This window comes from Channa argus, chromosome 1 (genome assembly GCF_033026475.1).
Source record: "Channa argus isolate prfri chromosome 1, Channa argus male v1.0, whole genome shotgun sequence".
NCBI lineage: Eukaryota > Metazoa > Chordata > Actinopteri > Anabantiformes > Channidae > Channa > Channa argus.
This window is the reverse complement of record NC_090197.1, coordinates 3,976,327-4,004,251: the sequence shown is the minus strand read 5'-3', so window position 1 is coordinate 4,004,251 and position 27,925 is coordinate 3,976,327. Positions and strand designations below refer to the sequence as shown.

The 27,925-nt window shown below is 40.2% G+C and overlaps 1 protein-coding gene across 3 annotated transcripts; it reads left to right on the top strand.

The window, feature by feature from the left end:
* The first annotated feature begins 221 nt into the window (after positions 1 to 221).
* LOC137131611 (BOLA class I histocompatibility antigen, alpha chain BL3-7-like) lies at positions 222 to 27,522 on the top strand. 3 transcript variants are annotated; one of them, XM_067513144.1, is made up of 8 exons: positions 232 to 368; positions 21,972 to 22,244; positions 23,127 to 23,417; positions 23,813 to 24,097; positions 24,644 to 24,766; positions 25,765 to 25,782; positions 26,098 to 26,148; positions 26,630 to 27,522. In XM_067513144.1, the coding sequence occupies exons 1-8, from the start codon at positions 296 to 298 to the stop codon at positions 26,677 to 26,679; spliced, it is 1,164 nt and encodes a 387-aa protein (XP_067369245.1). In that variant the 5' UTR covers positions 232 to 295; the 3' UTR covers positions 26,680 to 27,522. The 3 variants fall into 3 exon arrangements, with proteins under 3 accessions (XP_067369338.1, XP_067369245.1, XP_067369428.1); XM_067513327.1 differs by lacking the exon at positions 232 to 368 and adding an exon at positions 20,105 to 20,257; XM_067513237.1 differs by lacking the exons at positions 21,972 to 22,244; positions 23,127 to 23,417; positions 23,813 to 24,097; ... (2 more) ...; positions 26,098 to 26,148; positions 26,630 to 27,522 and adding exons at positions 6,285 to 6,557; positions 7,778 to 8,068; positions 8,442 to 8,726; ... (1 more) ...; positions 10,404 to 10,421; positions 10,732 to 11,386 and having other exon boundaries at positions 222 to 368.
* The last annotated feature ends 403 nt before the right edge of the window (positions 27,523 to 27,925 follow it).

The following is a 27,925-nucleotide window of genomic DNA, read 5'->3' as shown; positions in this document are numbered from 1 at the left end:
CACCAGCCTTGAATTCACTGCAGTTTAGCTTGTAAATAATTCCTCAACACAACATTGTGGAAACATTTCTCTAGTTTGACAAAAAACTAACACAGGCTTATTTTGATCTTCCATCTCAATCCTTCTCTGACAACTCAGTTGAGGCTCCAACATGGATCTGGATATTTTATCACCAGCAAACCTAACCTTAATTGGCCGATCGGGCGTAACATTGAAACAGAGCACTGTATCAGGCCGCGCGTCAACACCTTGTTTTTCGTTACATACTTCCCATTTGTTTTTGGGGTGTACAACCATGAAGCGACCGAAGACCTGGATAATTTTGTTTTTGCCCCTGATGTGGCTGAACCTGCAGCTAACGGGAGGCGGTAAGATCTCTGTCGTCGGTCACATTTGTCAAACGAAACTTAAAAACAACAACATCCAGTCTCCATCTTAGTTTCCAGCTAACGTCGGCTTAACGCCAGCTTTACTGAACGCTGACAGTTTATTTTCACGAAAAAAGCCAACGGGCTGCATCCACCGACGTGTTTCAGGAGTCGGACGACGTGTGGCGATCATTACCTGCCCCGTTTAACACAGTTTCACATTTCTGATAAGTTCCAGGCCCGTAATTCCTTAAATATGACCCTCGTCCATTTCGATGCACTTTCGAGTCGTTAGCTAAAACCAGCTAGTTCTCCAGTGTCGGCAGGTTAGGACGTAATGTGTTGAAATACATTTTAACACTTTTTATTTTTTTTTACTATTTAAAGTCTGAATACTAATTACATTGTATTGCACGGGTACAATATGAAGTGCTGACAGGTATATTGACAATTAATTACTCAGTTGTTATTTTCCTTATCTATTTGTTGATTTAGGACTTTAATAGTAGGAATTGTAGTTGTTTAGAACTGCAACCTGTTGGCCACAATGTGAAAGGTGAGAGTCAAACTTTGAAATGTTTACTTTAATATAAGACGGAAAAAGACGTTTCTACCATTGTTAATTTGATCAACAAATTGTAAATCAGCAAGTAGATTAGTGCTGTGCATGAAATCCGTTACACGTCTTCACAAATAGACCTGTAGTTGAAGGCTTGTGACCTCAGTGTGACCTCAGTGTTCATCACACGAAAACACTGCACAGAACAAGCGCACATAACAGGAAGTTGCGGTGGTGCGTTCACGGACTGATGTCATCTTCAATTTAGAAATGTTTTTTTTTGTTTTTTACAAAAAAAATTTCAGAACTTTTCCATAGAAAGCTAAAATATAGCAAGCTAATATTTAATGTTGCACAGCAGATTAATAATTTAAACATTTTGTTATGGAAACATTTTTTTGTTTTCTTCAGTGTAACTTTATTTACAAAACGTGAATATACTTAATTTTATTTGGTGCTAGAAAAAAGAAACAGAACGTAGGAAAGTGAGGGAAGCTAAAGAAAGAACTGATAATACAATGTGTTTTACCAGTATACAAACACACAAACTATATTCAGCTGAATTCAGTGTTGTACATTGAAGATTTGGTACAAACTGACAAAATATCTATTGTAAATCAGTATTTATAGTTTGCTGTGAAGAGCTATGTTCATGAGCTGCCTTTTCTGAGACAAAAAAAAAATACTTCAGTACTGCCTTTCACAATTGTACTGGTTTAAAATTAGATCATAAGTCCACAATATTGTAGCAACCCACGGTTTATGGGAGCTAACTGTGGGAGGCGGTGAAGCTAACCCTAACTGACTTAACTAACCTATTCGGCTAGCTTGGGTGCTAGCAAGCTAACGTCAAACGAACAGTTCAAAATGGCAGGCAGAAGGGAGAACACTTGCGCCCCATACACCGCACGACCCCAAGTGCCTCGAGTTGTTTGACAGAATCAATCACAACACAACTCTTGCCTTTTCACAGCTACCTCTCACAACAGAGATAGCTGAGCTTTATTTTGAACACACCCACAAGTAGCCGATCACCGTGAGGGCCATTCATACACCCATCACCTTCCCTCACGGTGCCAGCTAACACATACACTTTTCATAACAAACCTAAACATGTGAACACACCTAATAACACTAACTGTAACGTAATCATTTAACAACATTTAACATTTAGCAATTAAAGCACAGAACTATTCAGAACACATTTACCATAATTCCCTCGGGGCAGATTGCATCTGCCCCCACACTAACCCACTTCCTGGGCCGTTACACTGCCCCCCCCAAGAGGGTTCAGTGTCCCCACAACCCTCAGTCACTCAGTTCCACAACAAAGTCTCTTAACTGTCCCGGCAGACGTCGAGCAAGCGCCGGTCTTTGTAGCGGCCCACTCACCGTACCAGGCTCAGCCCCAAGTCCACCATTGTTCATGCTGGCACTGGGAGTGGCCGACAAAAGACTGTCCTCCGGTTCTGTCACCGGATTCGGAGCCAGAGGATGATATGGCGCCAGCCGATCCCTGTGCAGCACCACCCTCCGCCCCCTTCCCGGCATGCGAACCCGATACACCACTTCAGAGATTCGGTCCAGGATCTCTCCGGGCCCCTGCCAGTGGCTGGTGAGTTTTGGCGAGAGCCCCCGCTTCCTCACAGGACAGTATACCCAGACATTGTCCCCAACTGAAAAAGGGTGTCCATGGCACCGTCCATCATATGCCCGCTTTTGTCGGGCCCCAGCATCCCCTTGGGATTCCCGAGCCAGCTGATGGACCACACTAAGGCGCTCCTTGAGCTGCCTGAGGTAATCCAACTCTGGGCCCCCCGTAATTTCAGGCTCCGGGGGTGGCCCAAAAACCAAGTCCACTGGTGTCCGGAGCTCCCTCCCAAACATCAGTGTGGCTGGGGTACATTGGCTGGACTCCTGGACAGCAGTCCGGTAAGCCCACAGGACCAGGGGTAGGTGCTGGTCCCAGTCCTTCTGATGCCGGCTGGTTAAAATGGCAAGCTGAGTTGCGAGGGTGCGATTAAACCGCTCTACCAGTCGCTACCATCGCTCTGAGGGTGGAGTGGTGTGGTCCGAGTCTTTCTCACCCCGAGCCGCTGGCACACCTCAGCAAACATCCGGCTCTCAAAGTTCCGCCCCTGGTCGCTGTGCAGTTCCTCCGGTACCCCAAACCGGGAGAACATGTCCTCCACCAGTCGCTGGGCAGCTGTGGTGGCAGTCTGGTCCGGAACTGCATATGCCTCAGGCCACTTGGTGAAGTAGTCCATTGCGACCAGGATGTAGCGATTGCCAGCCTCGGTAGTGGGAAAAGGGCCCAGGATATCCACGCCGACCCTCTCCATAGGCGCACCGACCAGGTACTGCTGCAGAGGCCCTCGGGAGCGTTGGGTGGGTCCTTTTTGAGCTGTACAGTCATCACAGCAGTGGACGTGAAGCTCCGCGTCCTGACGGCAGCCTGGCCAGTAGAAGCGCTGTCGCAAACGGCGCACCGTCTTGGAGTTTCCAAAGTGGCCAGCCCCGGCAGATCCATGGACCCACCGGAGTACCTCCGCCCGAAGAGCACTGGGGACCAAGAGTTGCAGGCGGTCAGCCCCCCCACCTGGTGCCCGCCACCGCCGGTAGAGGATACCGTCACAGAGCTCCAGGCTGCCCCACTGTGAGTGAAGCAGCTTGATCTCTGGCCCTCTGGCTGAAATGGCCGGCCATTCCGGTCGTTGTTGAGTCTCCAGCCAGCTGCGAACCTCAGCCAGCACCGGATCCATCTCCTGATGCTGCTGCAGCTGTTCTCTGCTGAACGGCTCTCCCTCCCTGGTGGTGACTGCAGCTGCTGATGGCCCCAGCTCTCGTTCCTCATGGCGGCGACAGTAGCGGCACTCGTCCAGAAGACAGGGGCGTCGTGAGAGGGCATCAGCATTGCCATGCTGTCGCCCTGGCCGGTGCTGGATATCAAAGTCATACTCCTGGAGGATCTCCAGCCACCTTGCCACCTGGCCCTCGGGCTGCTTGAAGTTGAGCAGCCAGGTGAGAGAGGCGTGGTCGGTCCTCAAAGTGAACCTGGTGCCAAGAAGATATGGTCTAAAGTGTCTTACAGCCAGGACCACCGCCAACAGTTCTCGCCTAGTCACACAATAGTTGCGTTCAGGGCGGCTCAGACTGCAGCTGTAGTAGGCCACCACTCGTTCTCCTGTCTCCCCCCCTTGAGAGAGTACCGCTCCAATTCCCACCCCACTGGCATCCGTGTCCACAATGAACGGCTGCTGGGGGTCGGGGTACGCCAAGACAGGAGCCTCCGAGAGGTCCACCTTCAAACGTTGGAAAGCCCTTGAGCAGGCCTCAGACCACTCGAACCGCCGGCCCTTCTCAGTCACTCGGTGGAGGGGACTGGCAATGGTGGCAAAGTCTTTTACAAACCTCCGGTAATAGGAGGCTAGGCCAAGGAAACTCCTCAGCTCACTGGTGGTGGTTGGCTGGGGCCACTCTTTAATTGCAGCCACCTTGGCCCGGTCCGTGGTCACCCCGTGCTCGTTGACCACGTGACCCAGAAACTGAGTCTCTCTCGCCAGCAAGTGGCATTTCGCTGGGTTAAGCCGCAGTCCAGCCTGACGAATGGCCATGAACACGCCTGCAAGGTTATTGATGCCGTCCTCGAAGCCCTTGGCGTGCACCAGCAGGTCGTCCAGGTAGACAACACAGCGGCTCCGAGGAATGTCCTTAAGAACACGCTCCATCAACCGTTCAAAGGTGGCCGGGGCATTGCACAGTCCAAAAGGCATTACTTTAAACTGCCACAGTCCTTGCCCGATGGTGAAAGCAGTCTTTGAGCGGGCCTCTGGTGCCAGCTCTACTTGCCAGTACCCGCTACGCAAGTCCAAAGAGCTGAACCAGCAGGATCCAGCAACATAGTCCAGGGCATCGTCGATGCGGGGCAGCGGGTAAGAGTCTTTCTTAGTTATTGCGTTTAAACGCCTATAATCCACACAGGGGCGCCATTTCCCTGTTTTCTTCCGCACCATCACCATTGGTGCAGCCCACGGGCTGTCCGAGGGCTCGATGATGTCATTGGCCTCCATGCTCTCAATCAGTTCCTGTGCGGCTTGGCGTTTCACCAACGGCAGTCTATGGGGCCGCAAGCGAATGGGAGGCGCATGGCCAGTGTCAATGTGGTGCTGCACCAGGCCCGTCCTAGTGCAGTCCTCGTCCCTGGCAGCAAAAATGTCTACGAAGTCCTGCAGCAGCCTGTTCAGCTGCTGCCGCTGCGCTGCGTCAAGTTGTCCACCGCTCCGCTGCGCTAGCTCCGCAACAGCGGCAGCAGTCTCATCAGAGGGAGGAGCAGAGGCACAGGGGGGTGGCTGTTGGGGTACGCTGGCCCTGGCTGTGCGGCTCCCACGGTGTCTCCGTTGCCCCTCTTGCCCGGCCTGGGCTGGAAAGCGATGGTCTCGATGAGGCGGCTGGGGTGCGCTGGCCTCATGCGCTGGCCACTCTGCGCTGACCTATTATCAAAATAGGTAAACCATTTTGGTCAGTCAATCATTGGCTCATAAACAAGATTAGACTGTAAAGGGTAGATTTTATTTTATTTTTTTTTTTACATGAAATTAATTTCTTCATATTTGTTTTTTTTTTTCTGCTCAGAGCTCAAGTCTTATACTCATGCAGAATTTAAAGAATTCATTTTCTCTCTCATCAATACCACTATGGGCCCTGTGAACAGGGCTCTTGAATCACGTCTCATGTGACACTTTTTAGTTTCTAACTGCTTGTACTGGTTGTACAACTTCAGATGTCAATGTGATCAGGGTGTTCCTGACAAAGATAAAATAGTATTGTTTGTTTTGGTTTTTTTTATTACATTTTTAATTTGAAAATAAAATTTCTGAATGCAAGTTTTATTTTCTCTAGTTTCACTTAATGCCATTAGATGTCAAGGTCAGGTCTGATAACTTAAGGAAGTTCTTAAGCTTGCCAGTCATTACACAAATGTGCATCTTCTTTTCCAAGGCCATTTCTAACTCCAATATGCACTGTTAAAGAGTCAATGCTCCTGCATCTCTTCTCACACTTTATAGTTGTTATAAACCAGACTAAGTTTTACTATTATTTGTTGTTCATTGTCCTGTGTTTTTATGTCTGTTTTTAAGCACCAGAATATATTTACACTCCTGATTTCATTGTTTGCAGTTCTTACCATGACAATAAATGAATTTCATTATATATTTATACTGTTGTTTAATCGTTGCTCTGTGATTTAAATCCATGTTTAGATAGATAATCAGAGTAATGGTAGGGAGCATCAAAGATATCTGAATTAAATCTGTTACCTGCTTGTCTACAAATATCTGTGTCTTTGTGAATTTTAGAGATTCATTCCCTCACATACATCTACACAGCCTTCTCCAGACCCGTCGGTCTCGAGGGCTTCCATGAGTTCACAGCCATGGGACTGCTGGATAACAAGATGATCGAGTACTTTGACAGTGACCACCAGCAAAATGTTCCTAAGCAGGACTGGATGGAAAAGCACCTCGGAGCAGAATACTGGACGAAAGGCACAGAGTCCCGCAAGAGTAAGCAGCAGTCGTTCAAGGACAACATCAATATCCTGAAGGAACGATTCAGACAAAATGACTCTGGTAAGATAGTTGAAGAATGGAACTGAGTCACTTATAATAAATGAATAATTTCTAACCTGTCAAAAGGTAAAGTGACTGTTTGAGCCAACTGACACCAAAAAATTTCCACTTTAATTGTATTTGTAATGTTATATTTGAATCACATTTTTTAAGAAAAAAAACATTGTCCATTAATTTACAATTTATGCTACAATTATTAGATATTTAATATAAATATACAAATACTATATAAAGTTATATGTTTACAGAACTGGGAAAAAATAGGCCACAATTAGATTTGTTGTTTTAACAATTCTATGATGACCATATTTTTTTCACTTTTGTTAATGGTACATTCAAACTTCAAAGTGGAACAATTAGCACTAGTAGGCTCACATCTGGACTGGCCTCCAGAGTCCAGACCTAAAGGTATTCATAAAGGCAGTGTGGGATCATCTGAACAGAGGAAAACATAAAAGACTAAGTCTAAAGAAGAGCTGAAGGAAGTCTGGTATTACATACCCAACGATGAATTAAATTTACACTGTGCAGAAATGTTTTACATAGAAATATGTTCCAACACTTTTTAATCTAAATGTGAAGAGGTTCAGTGGAAGCTTCTGAAGACACAGACACATTGAACATGTGGTTTCTAAAAGGTTTTGAGTGAGACTCACCCTACTGGCCAATCAGAGAAGAGCAAGAAGTAGCAAAAGAACTTAGAAAATGATCAAGGACTGAATAACAGTTGTAATAAAATACTGTAAAAATTTGCATCCATCTTGATAAATGATTTAAAAAATGACTTTAATCAATTTCTGCTAAAGATTTGTTGTAGCTATCTGTGCATCAAAACTCTGTCTTACTCTTTTTGCCATTTCAAAATAAGAGGATGCAAACTGTAAATGTAGCAATACATAATATTTATCAGTCATATTTTAGAAATTGTATTATATTGTATTATTTGCTGTATATTTCTATACACTATCACATCCTTCCATATGATTAAATAGATTTTTATGTTATGACTAATCTTGACGCTGCAGAGTTTTGAAATCAAGAGAAAAACGTTGTTGTTTTTTTTTACATAAGTGAGAAACTTTCATTTATTTCTTAAGTAAAACCTCTTATGCTTTGTGTGTTTTTTTCTAATACTGTCTGACTCCTTTTTGAGCTAAGCTGAAAACCAGATATTAAAATGTATTTAACTATTTCATCTGTTTTACTCTCTAACCTTTCAGACATCCATGTCCTTCAGTGGATGCATGGTTGTAAGGGTGAAATGCAGCCTGACGGCAAACTTAAATTAGTTGATGGCATGAACAAGTACAGTTATGATGGACAGGACTTCTTGTCCTTTGATGACAAGGACTTAGTTTGGGTTGCCCCAAATCAAGCTGCATTCGAGACCAAGAGGAAGTGGGATGGTGTCCAGGTCCTGAAAGAATACACCAAAGGCTACTTGGAAAATGAGTGTATGAATTGGTTAACTAGTTTCATGGATTATCGAAAGAGTGACACAAAAGAGGCCTGTAAGTACAACTGTATGTATGACTCAAGGCTATTTTACAGAGTTTTATGTTCACCAGCATTGAGAAATCTTTGCATTTTAGTTGATTTACTGAGTCAGCTGTGAGCTCACAGTGAATAGAACATACAGAACAGTGTTTTATAGTGGAGTAAAAGCACATGTAAAAGAGAATTTTAACAACAACTGAACAAAAAACCTGCATTGTGACAACACTGAGTTGAGTTTTGTAATTCAGACATACTCACTCAACAAAGGCCACTTAAATAATATCATCATGACTAGTGATACCAGCAACAGTATGAACAAAACAATAACTTAAATGAACAAGTGACAAACACAATTTATCTTAAATAATTGTTTTTTTTTCCTGCCAGCTCCACCTGATTTGTACCTGTTTGCCAAAAGCACCAAGACTGACACAAGCGTCATGTTGACGTGCTTTGCCACAGGTTTCTATTCAAGAGACACCATCCTGCAGATCCGAAGGAACGGTACTATTGTAACTGCAGAGGATGGACTGATAACCACCGGAGTTCTACCAAATGAAGACGACACCTGCCAGAGAAGAGATAGTGTGGAGATTTTAAGGAGTGACATGCGCACGTACACCTGTGAATTCATTCATAGGGCAACAGATGTATATGTTAGTAAGATTTGGGGTAAGAAATTTTATATTCTATCTTCTATCGATAATTTGTTATCTTTTTTTTTCAAACAAATTCACAAGTAGGAAACATGACTAGACAAAAGGAGCTAAAATGCTTCTGATTAGATATTTAGACATGTTATAAGCAAGGCAGGGGGACGTCAGGGAGCTGGTGGACACTTCTATAACAATTAGGGGGTAAAACACAACTATACTCTATAGAACAAAATTTGTTTACATAAATTGAAGACAATCATTTTTTATGGGTTCATTGTGGACTGCAATTAATGTCCCTAACAGCTGCATATTAATGAAATAACTTCATTTATTCTTTGGAAATTGATATGTAAAACATTCACTTTATCTAAGAAGGAGCTACATTGTTTTTGTATTAGTAGCTCTGCCTTTTTTTTTCCTGTAAAAAGTCAGGATCTTTTTAAAGTTCCGACATCTCATAGTATAACGTCTATGTTTTCATATTTTAGGTCAAAGGTTTTCTGCCTGCACAAATATTGTTAATTGGTTGTATTTATTCAACATTATTATTATTATTTTTTTAAAGATAAGAAACTTCCTTGCATCTCTGATGGTCATGGACTTATCATTGCTGTGGCAGCAGTGTTGGTCATAGTGGTTGTAATCATTGGTGTGGTGCTGACAGTCCTGTATAAAAAGGGCAAACTAGGTAAGTGAAATCTACAACTATTATCTTCTGTCATCAGGGCACCAGCATATGATTAGGAATCATCAGACTCTCAACTACACAAACTTGTCACAAATTGTTCGTTAGCAATAGCTGAATACCACCATGTGCAACTGCGTGTTACTGAAATTTGACCTTTAGCATAATCACTGCCCCCAAAATCACTACAGGAGACATTTGTTGTGCTTCGTTTGTGTGAAAGTTTTCTTCACAAATATTCAAACAAAACTAAAAACTGTTTCGCACTGTACAACTTTCAGTCTGCTTTTAAGAATCAGCCAATAAACAAAATGATAAATATAAAACAGGTTCATTTGACCTCTAATATTCAATCATAACATTCTAAGGTGATGATTTTATTTACTATTATTTAATACTGCACTAGAAATATATGTAATAAAAAAATGTTGGCATGTTGAATAGTTAATGCCCCAACTGTATATTACAGTGTCAATTTCTGAGTAAACACAAAGTTGTCGGCCTACAATGACCATTAAAGCTAAACCACATAGGGATCCACATTCTAGCAGCTCATTGTCTGGATTACTGCACATCATCCACACATGAGTTTGTTTCCATGTGAGAGGCTGACTATCACTGCAGCTACCTGCAAATTATCCTGTGGACTTTGTGAGAACAAGTCATTTCACTCTCACTGCTCAACATTTCACTGCATTTCACTTACAGATGTGTTGACAGATTGATTTCAGTTGTCACTATCTGATATTAGTTATCAGCTGCTTTTGTTGACACCATGAGGGTTTTTTAGGCTACACAGAAACACGTGTCGTTCTTTATGTGGAAAGGTTCTTCTTACTCTTTATTGACTGAAAGAACTCAATGCAGCTCTGCTACATAAAAACTCCAGTTACTGAGTCATAGTATGTGTCCTTCAGTGCTTCAGTGCTAAAACTTTTCAAGATTAAAAAAACCTCTAGTTGTGGAATGTATTATCTAATTATTAATGTGTATATGTTTTCTCTACAGGACATTGCTTCAACAAAGGTAACGCTTTATTTCTCTGCCATGTATTTTAAAAAAATAAATGAAGATTGTTACATTAAGGGATAATTGATAAGTCAAGTCTTAAGCTATTGTAGTATAACTGTAGTATGTATCATCATATTTCTTATTGCAATTTGGTAGAAAGTAAAAAGTGAAACATCTGGTGGAACTGACTTCAGTGCAGTTCCTGCTGTTTTTCAGTATTACACTTTAGATTAGTTCCCTTTTTTTTCTACCTAGGTGTGATAACGTAACCCGGAAACTAAATATGCTGAACTATACATGTAACTACATTTTCTTTTCCTCACAGGGTGAAAATAGTCTTTCGCTGGCAGTAGCAGTAGCAGTAGCAGTAAACAGAGTAAGTCTTTAGTTAACTGCTTTAATGACGCACCAATTGGTTTCATACTGTGGCAGTAAAACATAACCATTTAAAATATTAAACATTTTCTCACTCGGAGGATAGTTTTGGTTTCAGGAACACAGTTTTTAAGTTACACCTCATCACTATTTCACCACATAAATAAAACATGGGTTAATAGAATTTAAAAAGCTTTTATCCTGGTAACATTTACATTTAGTCGTTTAGCAGATGCTTTTATCCAAAGCGACTTACACGTGAGGTACAAGGCAGCAAGAATCTAAGTGAAGGAGAAAAACATTAAAGCAAACCAGGAATAACCACTGGTATCCAGGGATTAGTCTGTGTTGCTTCATCACGAACTACTTGCCTGACTTACTCAAAATGAATGTTATCTGTTTTGTTTGGGTTTAACTTCCTGTGTGATGGACAGATTAAACAGTATTTTTATCTTTGGTGTCCTTTCTTTGTAGATTACATGTTGTAAAAAGTGCACTATAAATAAAGTAGCAATTTTCTGGTTCACCTTTTTCTTCTGAATCCAAAGATTTCTGCATTTTGCTCTTTTTGAAATGAAAATGTATGAATAAACAACTTAAGTAAATCTGCATGGAATCATCTTTAATTAAAGTGTTTCCTTTGGTTTCTGCCAGAGCTCTAACATTTTTTTTCCTGCATCCTGATGAACTGCGATTGTCACAAATACGGTTTTATATTTAAATATACACTTTCTCTGAGATTAACACCACATGATGTTTTTTAACTTAAAAACACATATTAATTAATACATTTAATATGTGTTAAACCACCTGTCAGCAAATATAGGGTTAAAATCAGCTCCACATTTACCCAGAGGGATTTTGGATCGTACTTTAAAAAAATAATTACTATAATCAGTATTGCTTAAAATACAATGTTTGCTTAGTGGAGTACTTTGGACTTTTAAGTAATATTTGCTATTTTATTTGACTAAGTTTATAATAATAATACATTTCATTTATAAGCACCTTTCAAAATGCTTGAGGAAATGCAACCGCAAGGGGGCACAAGCCAGTGTCTTCTTGTGCCAGTCCCAAGTCTGGATAAATGCAGAGGGTTGTGGCAGGAAGGGCATCCGATGTAAAACACATGCCAAACCAAACATGCGAATCGTGACAAAGACTTCCATACCGGATCGGTCGGGGCCCGGGTTAACAACGACCGCCACCGGTGCTGTTGACCTACAGGGTACCGGTGGAAATTGGACTACTGTTGGTCGAAGACGAAGAAGAAGAGGAGGAAGGTGTGTTCGTAGGCAGAGAGAGAAGAGGAAAGCTAAGAATGTAGGACTGACAGTAGGGACTTTGAATGTTGAGACTATGACAGGGAAGGCTAGGGAGTTGATCGACATGATGCAGAGAAGGAAGGTGGACATACTGTGTGTCCAGGAGACCAGGTGGAAAGGTAGCAAGGCTAGAAGCTTAGGAGCAGGGTTTAAGTTGTTTTACCATGGGTCAGATAGGAAGAGAAATGGAGTAGGAGTTATATTGAAAGAGGATTTTGTGAGGAATGTTCTAGAGGTGAAAAGAGTATCAGACAGGTTGATGAGTCTGAAGCTGGAAGTTAAAGGGGTGATGTTCAATGTTGTGAGTGGTTATGCCCCACAGGTAGGATGTGAGTTAGAAGAGAAGGAGAAATTCTGGAGTGAGTTAGATGAAGTGATGCAGAGCATCCCCAGAGGTGAGAGAGTGGTCATTGGTGCAGATTTCAATGGGCATGTAGGTGAAGGGAACAGAGGTGATGAGACAGTTATGGGCAGGTTTGGTGTTCAGGACAGGAACGCAGAAGGTCAGATGGTGGTTGACTTTGCAAAGAGGATGGAAATGGCTGTAGTAAACACTTTCTTTCAGAAGAGGCAGGAACATAGGGTGATGTACAAGAGCGGAGGTAGAAGCACTCAGGTAGACTACATCTTGTGTAGACGTTGTATTCTGAAAGAGATCAGTGACTGTAAAGCATTGGTAGGGGAGAGTGTAGCCAGACAACACAGGATGGTGGTGTGTAAAATGATACTGGTGGTGAGGAAGATAAGGAGGACTAAGGCAGAGCAGAGGACAAAGTGGTGGAAGTTGAAAAAGGAAGAATGTCGTTTAGTTTTCAGAGAGGAGCTGAGACAGACTCTGGGTGGTTTGGAGGTGCTTCCAGATGACTGGACTACTACAGCTAATTTGATCAGGGAGACAGGTAGGAGGGTACTCGGTGTGTCATCTGGAAAGAGGAAAGCGGACAAGGAGACTTGGTGGTGGAACGAGGAAGTTCAGGAGTGTATACAGAGAAAGAGGTTAGCTAAGAAGAAGTGGGACACTGAGAGGACTGAAGAGAGTAGACAGGAGTACAGGGAGATACAGCGTAAGGTGAAGATAGAGGTGGCAAAGGCCAAACAAAGAGCATATGAGGACTTGTATGCTAGGTTGGACACTAAAGAGGGAGAGGTGGATTTGTACAGGTTGGCCAGACAAAGAGATAGAGATGGGAAGGATGTGCAGCAGGTTAGTGTGATTAAAGATAAGGATGGAAATGTATTGACAGGTGCCAGGAGTGTGATGGGAAGATGGAAGGAGAACTTTGAAGAGTTGATGAACGAGGAAAATGAAAGGGAACGAAGAGTAGAAGAGGTGACTGGTGTGGAGCAGGAAGTAGCAAAGATTAGTAAGAGTGAAGTGAGGAGGACATTGAAGAGGATGAAGAGCGGAAAGGCAGTTGGTCCTGATGACATACCTGTGGAGGTATGGAAGTGTCTAGGAGAGGTGGCAGTAGAGTTTTTGACTAGTTTGTTTAACAAGATCTTGGAGAGTGAGAGGATGCCAGAGGACTGGAGGAAAAGTGTACTGGTACCAATTTTTAAGAACAAGGGAGATGTGCAGAGCTGTGGCAACTACAGAGGAATAAAGCTGATGAGTCACACAATGAAGTTGTGGGAAAGAGTAGTGGAAGCTCGGCTAAGGGCAGAGGTGAACATTTGTGAGCAGCAATATGGTTTCATGCCTAGAAAGAGTACAACAGATGCAGTATTTGCTTTGAGGATGCTGATGGAGAAGTACAGAGAGGGTCATAGGGAGTTGCATTGTGTCTTCGTAGATTTAGAAAAAGCGTATGACAGGGTGCCGAGAGAGGAGCTGTGGTATTGTATGAGGACGTCTGGAGTGGCAGAGAAGTATGTTAGAGTGGTGCAGGACATGTATGAGAGCTGTAAGACAGTGGTGAGGTGCTGTAGGTGTGACAGAGGAGTTCAAGGTGGAGGTGGGTCTGCATCAAGGATCGGCTTTGAGCCCCTTCTTGTTTGCTCTGGTGATGGACAGACTGACAGATGAGGTTAGACAAGAATCTCCCTGGACTATGATGTTTGCAGATGACATTGTTATTTGTAGTGAGAGCAGGGAGCAGGTGGAGGAAAATCTAGAGAGGTGGAGGTCTGCTCTGGAAAACAGAGGAATGAAGCTTAGCCGCAGCAAGACAGAATACATGTGTGTCAATGAGAGGGACCCAGGTGGAATGGTGAGGTTACAGGGAGCAGAGGTGAAGAAGGTGCAGGACTTTAAGTACTTAGGGTCAATGGTTCAGAGCAACGGTGAGTGTGGAAAAGAGGTGAAGAGGCGAGTGCAGGCAGGTTGGAACGGGTGGAGAAAAGTGTCAGGTGTGTTGTGTGATAAAAGAGTATCAGCGAGAATGAAAGGAAAGGTGTTCAAGACGGTGGTGAGACCAGCAATGTTGTTCGGCTTAGAGACAGTGGCACTGAAGAAAAGACAGGAGGCAGAGCTGGAGGTAGCAGAGCTTAAGATGTTGAGGTTCTCTTTGGGAGTGACGAGGATGGACAGGATCAGGAATGAGGACATCAGAGGGACAGCTCATGTTAGATGTTTTGGAGATAAAGTCAGAGAGGCCAGATTGAGTTGGTTTGGACACGTTCAGAGGAGAAACTGTGAATATATCGGTAGAAGGATGCTGAGGTTGGAGCTGCCAGGCAGGAGGTCTAGAGGAAGACCAAAGAGGACATTTATGGATGTAGTGAGGGAGGACATGAAGTTAGTTGGTGTGAGTGAAGAGGATGCAGAGGATAGAGTTAGATGGAGGCACATGATTCGCTGTGGCGACTCCTGAAAGGGAGCAGCCGAAAGGAAAAGAAGAAGATTTCAAAATGCTTGAGGACACTGTACAAACATCTTAAACAGGTAGGTTTTGATTCTGGATTTCAAGACCAGAAGAGACTCACTGTTTAGCTTATGTCCAATGGGAGTGAATTCCAGAGGTGCTGAGGCAAGAAGGGGGCACAGTGATCTGAGAGAGCAGGAGGAGGTGGCAATGTGGAAGAGATCAGACAGATCTAGAGGGGCAAGCTTGTGGATGGACTTGAAGGTGTCCACAAGGATTTAGAAGTCAATTCTGTATTTAACCGGGAGCCAGTGGAGGTGGTGAAGGAGAAGGGTGATGTGATGAAATCAGGACATTTTGGTGGTTGTTTGAACCAGATGGAGCTCATCAAGGGATTTATGAGGGAGGCTGAAGAGGAGAGAGTTGCAATAGTCAATACGAAGACGACCAGGCTGTGAACGAGAATTGAGACGATGAGGGATGGACGGAGATAATGAATGTTACGTAAATGGAAATTAACAGACCTGTGATATTATTACTGTGGGATTGGAAGAATAACGAGGTGCCAAAGATGATACTCAGACTCAACCTGAGGGGAGGGGGAAACAGACGAGCTGTCGATTGTGAGGGAAAAACTCCTTTGCATAATGTGGATTTTGTGCCAATAAGGAGGAGACCAGTTTTATCACTGTTTAATTTTAGGAGGTTTGAGGTGAACCAGGATTTTATTCCAGATTAACAGTTGCTAAGGGAGGAGGGTGGGAGTGTGGAGTTGGGTTTGCTGGATGGGTAAAGCTGGGTGTCATTAGCAAAGCAGTGGAAATGTATTTTGAATCTGTGAAAAATGTTGCCAAGGTGAAGGAGATAGGTGATGAAGAGACAGAGCCCTGGAGCAAACAGGAACTGAAGGATTTGAGATGGATGGACTGAGTGCGGCCTGAGAGATACGAGTGAAACAAGTCTAGGGGGGTGCGAGTGATGCCAATGGAGTATAGTCTATCAGGGAGAACGGACAGTATTAGAGGGCTTGGATTTATGAAGCATCGGGCAATTGGAGAGTGGAGAAGGGATGACAGTGTGTTTCGGTTCAGAAGAGGAGAAAGGTGGAGGATTAGAACGTAGGTGCTGGTAAATGTTATGAGATGAGTTTTTTCATTGAAAAACAGCATTAAGGAGTTACAGGTGTCAGTTGAGTTAAGGAGTCTGCTGGTTGGAGAAGTTTATTTAATAAAGAAAACAGTGTCTTGGTATCGGAAAAGTAGCTTGATATTGTTTGAGAAATTGAGTCCTCGTGGTGTAATATGTGGGTTTTGTGCACGTTTTTGTCAATGGTAAGTCCACTTTTCCTAAAGAGTCACTCAGGTTGTTGACCTTTGGCTTTCACTGCCAGGAGATCAGGGGTAAACCAGGAAGCAGTTTGAGAAAAGGAAACCACGTTTTCACTTGGGCAAGAGAATTAAGAAGGTTGATTAAACCGTTACTATAGCTACAGGAGCTACCAGGTCATCAGGGGTGGAGAGACAGTCCGGAATAAGAAAATTGTCGGTGCTAGAGAACAGAGTATCACTATTAATGTTTTAATATTCTGAAATGAGACGTGGTGGCTTATTACAGAGAGGCAGAGTGTGACGTTGAATGAGAGGAGGAAATGGTCAGTTCCTTGAAGTTCATCAGCTGTCAGTTTGGATGCAGTGAGACCAGGACAACAGATTAAGTCCAGAATATGCCCTTTTGTGAGGGTGGAAAAATCAATGTACTGATGGAGTCCAAGTTTGTGTATATCAACCACCTCTGTACACAGTTTATCCCATTTGGCTGTGTAGCTGCAGGCCGCTTACAGTGGCCATGCTGAACCTAGTCCTCCATGACAAGATCATCATCAGTGTAGTTTTGGCTAATTAGATGATGACGACATGACAAGAGAGACAATAGAAACCGAATGTAAGGAAAAACACCAAACGCATGACACTTCATCTGGAAATCAGTCTCAGAACAATGTTCTATTGCATTTGGATATGACATTTAGCCAGAAACAAGCTCGGTGGAATGGAAGTAATTCATTGGATAACATCTTGCATGTACATTAGGCAACAGCCCCAGGAGTCCCAAAACCCCCTAAATGTGAAATCTATTCACATTACAGGCTCTGACATATGTTTGGTTTCTGGTTGGAACCTGCCACGTTCCTAATGTAGATACAAGTTTTCATCATCCTCAACTACAGAAGTTAGTTACTTGCAGAAGTTAGTTACTTGTAGCCTGTCACTGAATGTGCTTATTTGGGAAGGACCACCACAAAAATCCATCTGAAAAAGATGAGGAACTACAGTAGTAATGTGTTTAATGTAACTGTGTTTGGTTTTGGAAACTTCAACAGCAAAGAGAAACAGGAAGGAGTTGGTCATTTCCAACACATGAATCTACAGACTGTAGTTCGAGAAGTGGAAAGTCAGTGAACTGTAGGTTAAAAATGTATTCAGGTGCATTTTTCATCCTGCTTGGGAAGTTACACATTTCCTCACACAATTATAGAAGCTAAATATTTGGACTGATTCAACGTGAATAACTACAAAAACTGCCTTTTCTAGACATATTTTGGGACACGTTGACCTTTATTTGACAGTTTGATACTGAAGAGGCTGATGAGAAATGTGGGAACACAAAAATGTGGCAGGGGCTTTAAGCCACAAACACAAACTTCCCAGGTGACTGAAGAAATGAATCTAAATTTATACAGGACAGAACGAAACCTGGGAAAAGCTGAACACAGTCTAAGGAGGAAACTATTGCCACAGAGAAAATGAGAGTTTTTACAGAAGTTCATCCAATTTGTGCTTAAAATGTGTTTTTATCCTTTTCCAGCTTTCTAACACTTCATATACGCAAGGATGTTGCATGCTGGTGTTGAATTCACCCTGCAATACGTGGACAACCCTCCAGTTGAGGCACAGTTGCATAAACACTGTTATTTTGAAAAAGTCCTAATTAGCAGTGATAATTTCTAAACTGAACTGTACATTGGTGTTACCTGAAAAGAAGGAAGACAGACATCTGAGGACAACTCTCAAGGTCTGTGGTTTTCCTAAGTGGGCCTTAATCAAGATCACGTCCAGATCCAGCAGAAGGATTAGAGTTTGTGAAAGGAAAAACCTGGCTGGAGCTTCTCCAACAGATTTTCAGAAAACACCACGTACCTGTTTATTTCCAAACCACTATCACATTGACACAGAGACTCATCCACCCGAGAGACTGAAAAATCCAAACACAAGCACAGCAATATAGAGTAAGCTGTGTATGCAGAGCTCTACATTACAGAAAACACAAGAGGATGGCCCAGCACAGGAGAAGCAACACCTCAGGACCACCTCATTTGAGGAAAAAGTGGAAGGAGAGAGTGTTCACATGGGGAATCCTTCTCTCAACAGAGGAGGAGGCCTCAGGCTCAATCTGTCTCCCATTTTTCATGCTGCCCTTTCATCCATCCATCCAGAAAGAGTAAGACCACTTTAGATTATGACTCTACCCCACTCTGACCCCTTATTATCCAGACAACAGGCCTGTTCAAGGCAGGTGAGAAAGAAAGGACAACCTTGTAGGACATAACTGTGTCCTAAATAAAACGTTTCCAACGTTACCAAGAAGAAAGATCTAGTTGCATGTCTCCACCTTCAGATAATCAAACCTGGATGACAAAGACCCTTCAACCACAGGTGTTTATTGTGTTGTCGATTTAGTGAAAGCAATCAAAGTGGGTGCCCATCACTGACCTAACTAGATAAAATCACCTTTTAAATTAACTTAAATTAACTAAAATATCCTCTTAAGTAGCCACTTAAAGTTGAATAAGTAACTGCTACTTATTCTGTTTTCTTTCTATTCTTATTTTGGGGCTTTTTTTGCATTGTTGACATATATACATATATATATATATATATATATATATATATATATATATATATATATATATATATATATATATATATATATATATATATATGTATATGTGTGTGTGTGTGTGTGTGTGTGTGTGTGTGTTTTATACTTTGCTTTGCTTAAAAGGTGCAATTTCAATGAAGAAATTGTCCAAAATTCTCACCATTTAAAAAAAGCTATGTTATCAGTTTGTCACTGTATTGTATGGATTGTAAGAAGAAACTGATATTTGCAACTTGTGTCTTAAAAATTTAAGTCATTATTATTTTGATGCAATGACATATTTTATTTTTCATGACTACAATTAGCAGATTTTAGAGTGTTTCTTGTCTGTTTGTAAACTACCAGAATATTTATTAATCAGCTGTTTGCTGAGCTGTACTGAACAAGAGATTTGTCCATGTTTATGAAGAAGAAATCTGTGTGTGGCAGCAGTTACTAGACTCTTAAGCATGTTGAAGTGGGTTTAATGAAAACACTTGATCCTAAATGTTGGTTTTCCAGAAAACAACAATTTGTCACTTACTGTGATACTTTAACTAGGAAGTTAACCTGCTGACAGTTTTCTCAACGGAACCTGAGTTTGAGCCTGAAGAATCTATTCAATGACCTGAACAAATGAAGTATAAATGTTCCCTTTGGAATTGTTTTTTAATTGACAGCGTTTCGGTTACTAGTCTTTAGTCTTTCATATTTTGCAGAGCCTGAAACTTATATAAGTATATTATTTGTACTAATGTAAAAAGCAAAAAATAAAAATATATGTACATATGCTGGGTAATATAACTACTATAAAAGTTCATTTATAAGTTGGTTAAGAAAATAAAGAATGTGGTGGAAAAATTATTTTCCATTATTACACTTAATTGCAGAACAGACAGCTTTTCTTAGTTTTCTCTTTTTAGAAGTGTGATGCACAGTATTATAAATCTGCCAAACTTCACATTATAGGCTCTGATTTCAGTACATTTTTGGTTTCTGGTTGGAACCTGCCATCTTGTTAATCCACCTAAAAATAATGAGGTACAGTATCAATGTGTTTATTGAAACCTTAAAGTTTTGGGGTTAGGAAACATCAAAATGACAGAAGCCAATGCATCTTTCCCAACAGACCCGAACAGACAGTCTGCAAGTTGCTGATTTATTTCCAAGACCATGTAGGAAAAAACAATTTGTTGATTTAAAATGTGGAACAGAGAAAGAGCAGTTCTCTCTTCTAAGTAGTGTATGTCCTTAAACTGCTGAGTGGTGCTTTCATGTGCTGTAATAGCAAAGAGAAGCAGGAAGGACTCGTCATTTTCTACAGATGAATCTACAGACCGTTGTTTTAGTGGAAAGTCAGTCAACTGTGAGTTTGAAATGTATTCAGTTGCATTTTTCATTCTGCTTGGGACTCAGCTATTGGTGAACAGCGGTAAGTGATAAATTTCCTCAAGCATTCGTGAAAACGTTTGCAGTTTTTAGGTTAAATTAAAAGGAAAAATAATCACAATAACTAATTACACCATTCACAATGCTATGCAGACTCATGCGGACAATGATTCGCTGTGGCGATCCTGAACTGACGGGATAAGCCGAAAGGACCGAAAAAAAAAAACACTTAAACGCAGAACAGACAGCTTTTCAGTTTTCTCTTTTTAGAAGTGTGACGCACAGTATTAGAAATCTGCCAAACTTCACATTATAGGCTCTGATTTCAGTACATTTTTGGTTTCTGGTTGGAACCTGCCACCTTGTTAATCCACCTAAAAATAATGAAGTACAGTATCAATGTGTTTATTGAAACCTTAAAGTTTTGGGGTTAGGAAACATCAAAATGACAGAAGCCAATGCATCTTACCCAACAGACCCAAACAGACAGTCTGCATGTAGGAAAAGAAACAATTTGTTGATTTAAAATGTGGAACAGAGAAAGAGCAGTTCTCTCTTCTAAGTAGTGTATGTCCTTAAACTGCTGGGTGGTGCTTTTATGTGCTGTAATAGCAAAGAGAAGCAGGAAGGACTCAGTCATTTGCAACAGATGAGAGTTTGAAATGTATTAAGCTCAGTCCCCCATCGGTGTATGAATGTGTGTGTGGTTGTGAGTGTAAATGGGTGAATAAGAAGCAGCGTAAAGTGCTTTGACTGCCAATAGGTAGAAAAGTGCTATATAAGTGCAGAACATTTACCATTTACATGACTGCACTGTAGAGCTGTACAACAGCAAAGAGAAACAGGAAGGAGTTGGTCACTTACAACACATGAATCTACAGACTGTAGAAACATACAGTGGTAAAACACATAAAACATGCAATTATAGTCAAACTGTGTCCAAAAAACAAAAACAACAAAAAAGTTTGATACAAAACGTTCTCTCAATTTTGTATAGCAGTTTTCTATAAGTGTTGGAAAACATTACCTGAATCTCTTCAGTTTTAATACCTGTGCACCTGTGACAGACGTGGCAAGAGGTCCAATGTTTTCAGGTTGTCTGTGTGTCCCATGCTTGTGAGTGCAATATTACAACAATAGCCTGACGGAATTTACACGGAAAATACAATATTTGACAAATGTGTACGGTGTAGCAGTACAACGCCTCTAAAGAATTACAAAGTATTCTCTTCCCTTCACTTTTTGCACATTTTATATAGTGTGGTCTGTTTACCAGAGGTGGGAAGTACCTGAACCACCAGGAGAAAAGTGGGGTTCAATATCTCCAGGGCATTTTGACAGAAGGAGGCAGGGTTTTGAACCTGCAAACCTGCCATCTTCTAGCTGTGAGGCAGCAGCACTAACACTGAAAAAATTCTTATTTTAAAATAAGAATTATAAAAAGTATATAGTTTTAGCAGGAATTATTTCTGATCTGTACTGAACATTAGCGTTAAGGGGCAGCTGTAGCTCGGTTGGTAAGGCAGTCATCCACGGACCACAGGCTGAGTGGCTGGATCCCCAGTCCTGGCTATATGTCAAAGTGTCTCTGGTTTCTGAAGTACTATCAATGCCGCCTGTTATCTCACAGCTAGAATGTCGCAGGTTCAAATCTTGGCTGGCCAGCAGTGTCATTGTGCGAGAGAAAATAAGTGGTTACAAATAAGTTGAACCCATATCTACTTGTCTACAAATATCTGTGTCTTTGTGACTTTCAGAGCTTCATTCCCTCACATACATCTACACAGCCTTCTCCAGACCCCTCGGTCTCGAGGGCTTCCATGAGTTCACAGCCATGGGACTGCTGGATAAGAAGATGATCGACTACTTTGACAGTGACCACCAGCAAAAAGTTCCTAAGCAGGACTGGATGCAAAACAACCTCGGAGCAGAATACTGGACCAAAGGCACAGAGTCCCGCAAGAGTAAGCAGCAGTGGTTCAAGGTCAACATCAATATCCTGAAGTACCGATTGAGACAAAATGACTCTGGTAAGATAGTTGAAGAATGGAACTGAGTCACTTATAATAAATGAATAGTTTATAACCTGTCAAAAGTGACTGTTTGAGCCTACTGACACAAAAAATCCACTTTAATTGTATTTGTAATTTTATATTTGAATCACATTTTTAAGAAAGAACAAAATTTCCATTAATTTACAATTTATACTACAATTATTATATATTTAATATAAATATACAAATACTTTATAAAGTTATATGTTTACAGAACTGTGCAAAATTAGGCCACTATTAGATTTGTTGTTTTAATAATCCTATGATGAACATATTTTTTTTTCCACTTTTTTTTAATGGTACATTCAAACTTAAATACCCTCAAACAACTGACAACTGTGCTACTTATTCATACGTGATATGCAGTGTTCAAAGTGGAACAATTAGCACTAGTAGGCTCACATCTGGACTGGCCGTGCCCTATGTTTTACATAGAAATATGAACAAGACTCACCCTACTGACCAATCAGAGCAAGAAGTAGCAAAACCACTTAGAAAATGATCAAGGACTGAATAACAGTTGTAGTAAAATACTGTAAAAATTTGCATCCATCTTAATAAATGATTTAAAAAATGACTTTAATCAATTTCCACTAAAGATTTGTTCTAGTTATCTGTGCATCAAAACTCTGTTTGACTCTTTTTGTCATTTCAAAATAAGAGGATGCAAACTGATAAATATTCTGTATTTATGTATTACTACATATACAGTACAGTCATATTGTAGAAATTGTATTATATTGTATTTTTTGCTGTATATTGCTATATACTTTCACATCCTAAATATGATATAAACAAATAGATTTTTATGTTATGACTAATCTTGATGCTGTAGAGTTTTGAAATCTAATCTTTCAGACATCCATGTCCTTCAGTGGATGGTTGGCTGTAAGGGTGAAATGCAGCCTGACGGCAAACTTACATTCATCGATGGCATGCACATGTACAGTTATGATGGACAGGACTTTTTGTCCTTCGATCACAAGGACTTAGTTTGGGTTGCCCCAAATGCTGCTGCAGTCCAGACCAAGAGGAAGTGGGATGGTGTCCAGGTCCTGAAAGAATACACCAAAGGCTACCTGGAAAATGAGTGTATGACTTGGTTAACTAGTTTCATGGATTATCGAAAGAGTGACACAAAAGAGGCCTGTAAGTATGAGAGGAAAAAACCAACTGTGTGTATGACTCAAGGCTATTTTATAGAGTTTTATGTTCACCAGCATTGAGTCTTTGCATCAATCTTTGCATTTTAGTTGATTTACTGAGTCAGCTGTGAGCTCACAGTGAATAGAACATACAGAACAGTGTTTTATAGTGGAGTAAAAGCACATGTAAAAGAGAATTTTAACAACAACTGAACAAAAAACCTGCAGTGTGACAACACTGAGTTGAGTTTTGTAATTCAGACATACTCACTCAACAAAGGCCACTTAAATAAGATCATCATGATTAGTGATACCAGCAACCGTGTGAACAAAACCATAACTTAAATGAACAAGTTACAAACACAATTTATCTTAAATAATTGTTTTTTTTCCTGCCAGCTCCACCTGATGTTTACCTGTTTGCCAAAAGCACCAAGACTGACACAAGCGTCAGGTTGACGTGCTTTGCCACAGGTTTCTATTCAAGAGACACCATCCTGCAGATCCGAAGGAACGGTACTATTGTAACTGCAGAGGATGGACTGATAACCACCGGAGTTCTACCAAATGAAGACGACACCTGCCAGAGAAGAGATAGTGTGGAGATTTTAAGGAGTGACATGCGCACGTACACCTGTGAATTCATTCATAGGGCAACAGGTGTATATGTTAGTAAGATTTGGGGTAAGAAATTTTATATTCTATCTTCTATCAATAATTTGTTATCTTTTTTTTTCAAACAAATTCACAAGTAGGAAACATGACTAGACAAAAGGAGCTAAAATGCTTCTGATTAGATATTTACATGTTATAAGCAAGACAGGGGGACGTCAGGGAGCTGGTGGACACTTCTATAACAATTAGGGGGTAAAACACAACTATACTCTATAGAACAAAATTTGTTTACATAAATTGAAGACAATCATTTTTTATGGGTTCATTGTGGACTGCAATTAATGTCCCTAACAGCTGCATATTAATGAAATAACTTCATTTATTCTTTGGAAATTGATATGTAAAACATTCACTTTATCTAAGAAGGAGCTACATTGTTTTTGTATTAGTAGCTCTGCCTTTTTTTTTCCTGTAGAAAGTCAGGATCTTTTTAAAGTTCCGACATCTCATAGTATAACGTCTATGTTTTCATATTTTAGGTCAAAGGTTTTCTGCCTGCACAAATATTGTTAATTGGTTGTATTTATTCAACATTATTAATTTTTTTTTTTAAAGATAAGAAACTTCCTTGCATCTCTGATGGTCATGGACTTATCATTGCTGTGGCAGCAGTGTTGGTCATAGTGGTTGTAATCATTGGTGTGGTGCTGACAGTCCTGTATAAAAAGGGCAAACTAGGTAAGTGAAATCTACAACTATTATCTTCTGTCATCAGGGCACCAGCATATGATTAGGAATCATCAGACTCTCAACTACACAAACTTGTCACAAATTGTTCGTTAGCAATAGCTGAATACCACCATGTGCAACTGCGTGTTACTGAAATTTGAGCTTTAGCATAATCACTGCCCCCAAAATCACTACAGGAGACATTTGTTGTGCTTCGTTTGTGTGAAAGTTTTCTTCACAAATATTCAAACAAAACTAAAAACTATTTCACTCTGTGCAACTTTCAGTCTACTTTTAAGAATCAGCCAATAAACAAAATGATAAATATAAAACAGGTCCAGTTGACCTCTAATATTCAATCATAACATTCTAAGGTGATGATTTTATTCACTATTATTTGAAACTGCACTGGAAATATATTTAATAAAAAATGTTGGCATGTTGAATAGTTAATGCCCCAACTGTATATTACAGTGTCAATTTCTGAGTAAACACAAAGTTGTCGGCCTACAATGACCATTAAAGCTAAACCACATAGGGATCCACATTCTAGCAGCTCATTGTCTGGATTCATCATCCACACATGAGTTTGTTTCCATGTGAGAGGCTGACTATCACTGCAGCTACCTGCAAATTATCCTGTGGACTTTGTGAGAACAAGTCATTTCACTCTCACTGCTCAACATTTCACTGCATTTCACTTACAGATGTGTTGACAGATTGATTTCATTTGTCACTATCTGATATTAGTTATCAGCTGCTTTTGTTGACACCATGAGGGTTTTTTAGGCTACACAGAAACACGTGTCGTTCTTTATGTGGAAAGGTTCTTCTTACTCTTTATTGACTGAAAGAACTCAATGCAGCTTTGCTACATAAAAACTCCAGTTACTGAGTCATAGTATGTGTCCTTCAGTGCTTCAGTGCTAAAACTTTTTAAGATTAAAAAAAACTCTAGTTGTGGAATCTATTATCTAATTATTAATGTGTATATGTTTTCTCTACAGGACAATGCTTCAACAAAGGTAACAGCTTTATTTCTCTGCCATGTATTTTTAAAAAATAAATGAAGATTGTTACATAAAGGGGTAAATTGATAAGTCAAGTCTTAAGCTATTGTAGTATAACTGTAGTATGTATCATCATATTTCTTATTCTAATTTGGTAGAAAATAAAAAGTGAAACATCTGGTGGAACTGACTTCAGTGCAGTTCCTGCTGTTTTTCAGTATTACACCTTGGATTAGTTCCCTTTTTTTTTCTACGTAGTTGTGACATAACGTAAACCAGAAACTAAATATGCTGAACTATATATGTAACTACATTTTCTTTTCCTCACAGGGTCAAAAGAGTCTGTCGCTGGCAGTAGCAGTAGCGGTGGCAGTAAAGAGAGTAAGTCTTTAGTTAACTGCTTTAATGACGCACCAATTGGTTTCATACTGTGGCAGTAAAATATAACCAATTAAAATACTAGTTTTGATAGTTTTGGATGAAGGAACACAGTTTTTAAGTTACACCTCATCAATATTTCACCACTCAAATCAAACACGGGTTAATGGAATTTAATTTGTGGTGAGCCAAGCATTGAAGAATATGTCATAAAACTTCTGAAGCACTGGCTGCTTTTGTTTATACTGGATAATTAGATATTTGTGGAGGAAATTGTTATAAGAATTACTTTAGTAGAAAAAGGTTTTGTGAAAATATATTGAATTGATAAATGATGTAGAGTAACCACAGCATTTATCATATGCTTTTAAAAACCTACATTTTAATTATTTTTGTCTGCATGGATGGTAACGTTTAAAGTGAGCGTATTGGAGCATGAGCTCAGTATTTATTAGGAGAATAACACTACTCTTTATCTTTGTAGCCCAACAATCGCAAGACAGTGCGGAGAGTGTCCAAATGCTTCAAAAATAATCCACATCAGTGCACATCAAGCCTCTGTGCTCATCAAGCATCATTTACAAATGTAACTAGCGTTGGATTCCAGAATGCAGCTTTTAAAATCTATACTATTGTGGAATCAATTCAGGTTTGTCTCTTAAGAATTTTAAGTAACACAAGTTGTGGAAAACATCCAATTTGTAATTTGAAATTAAGCTGAACTATTTTTTTTTTTCATAATTTTTAATGTAACTCAGTAAATGCAATCAGTCCTTTTATTACTGCAGAGGGGGTAGAAATTAAAACTCTGAAGTTTAACTAAGAAGAAAAGTGTTATATTACTTATGAATGACTACTGTTTTTGTTTGCTGTAAATAGTTTTTATTAAGCTTCTAAATTTAGTTTTCAGTTGCAAAATGTTTGATAGTTGTTTTGGTGCAAGGGTTTAGCAAACATTTGATATGAAGATGGATGTTGTCAGTGAGCTTTTGAAAATTGAATAAAGGCATTTGAACGAGGAAAAGCTTTTATCCTGGTAACATTTACATTTAGTCGTTCAGATGCTTTTATCCAAAGCGACTTACACGTGAGGTACAAGGCAGCAAGAATCTAGTCTGTGTTACTTCATCACGAACTACTTGCCTGACTTACTCAAAATGAATGTTATCTGTTTTGTTTGGGTTTAACTTCCTGTGTGGTGGACAGATTAAACAGTATTTTTATCTTTGGTGTCCTTTCTTTGTAGATTACATGTTGTAAAAAGTGCACTATAAATAAAGTAACAATTTTCTGGTTCACCTTTTTCTTCTGAATCCAAAGATTTCTGCATTTTGCTCTTTTTGAAATGAAAATGTATGAATAAACAACTTAAGTAAATCTGCATGGAATCATCTTTAATTAAAGTGTTTCCTTTGGTTTCTGCCAGAGCTCTAACATTTTTTTTCCTGCATCCTGATGAACTGCGATTGTCACAAATACGGTTTTATATTTAAATATACACTTTCTCTGAGATTAACGCCACATGATGTTTTTTAACTTAAAAATATATATTAATTAATGCAATTATTATGTGTTAAACCACCTGTCAGCAAATATAGGGTTAAAATCAGCTCCACATTTACCCAGAGGGATTTTGGATCGTAATTTAAAAAAAATAATTACTATAATCAGTATTGCTTAAAATACAATGTTTGCTTAGTGGAGTACTTTGGACTTTTAAGTAATATTTGCTATTTTATTTGACTAAGTTTATAATAATAATACATTTCATTTATAAGCA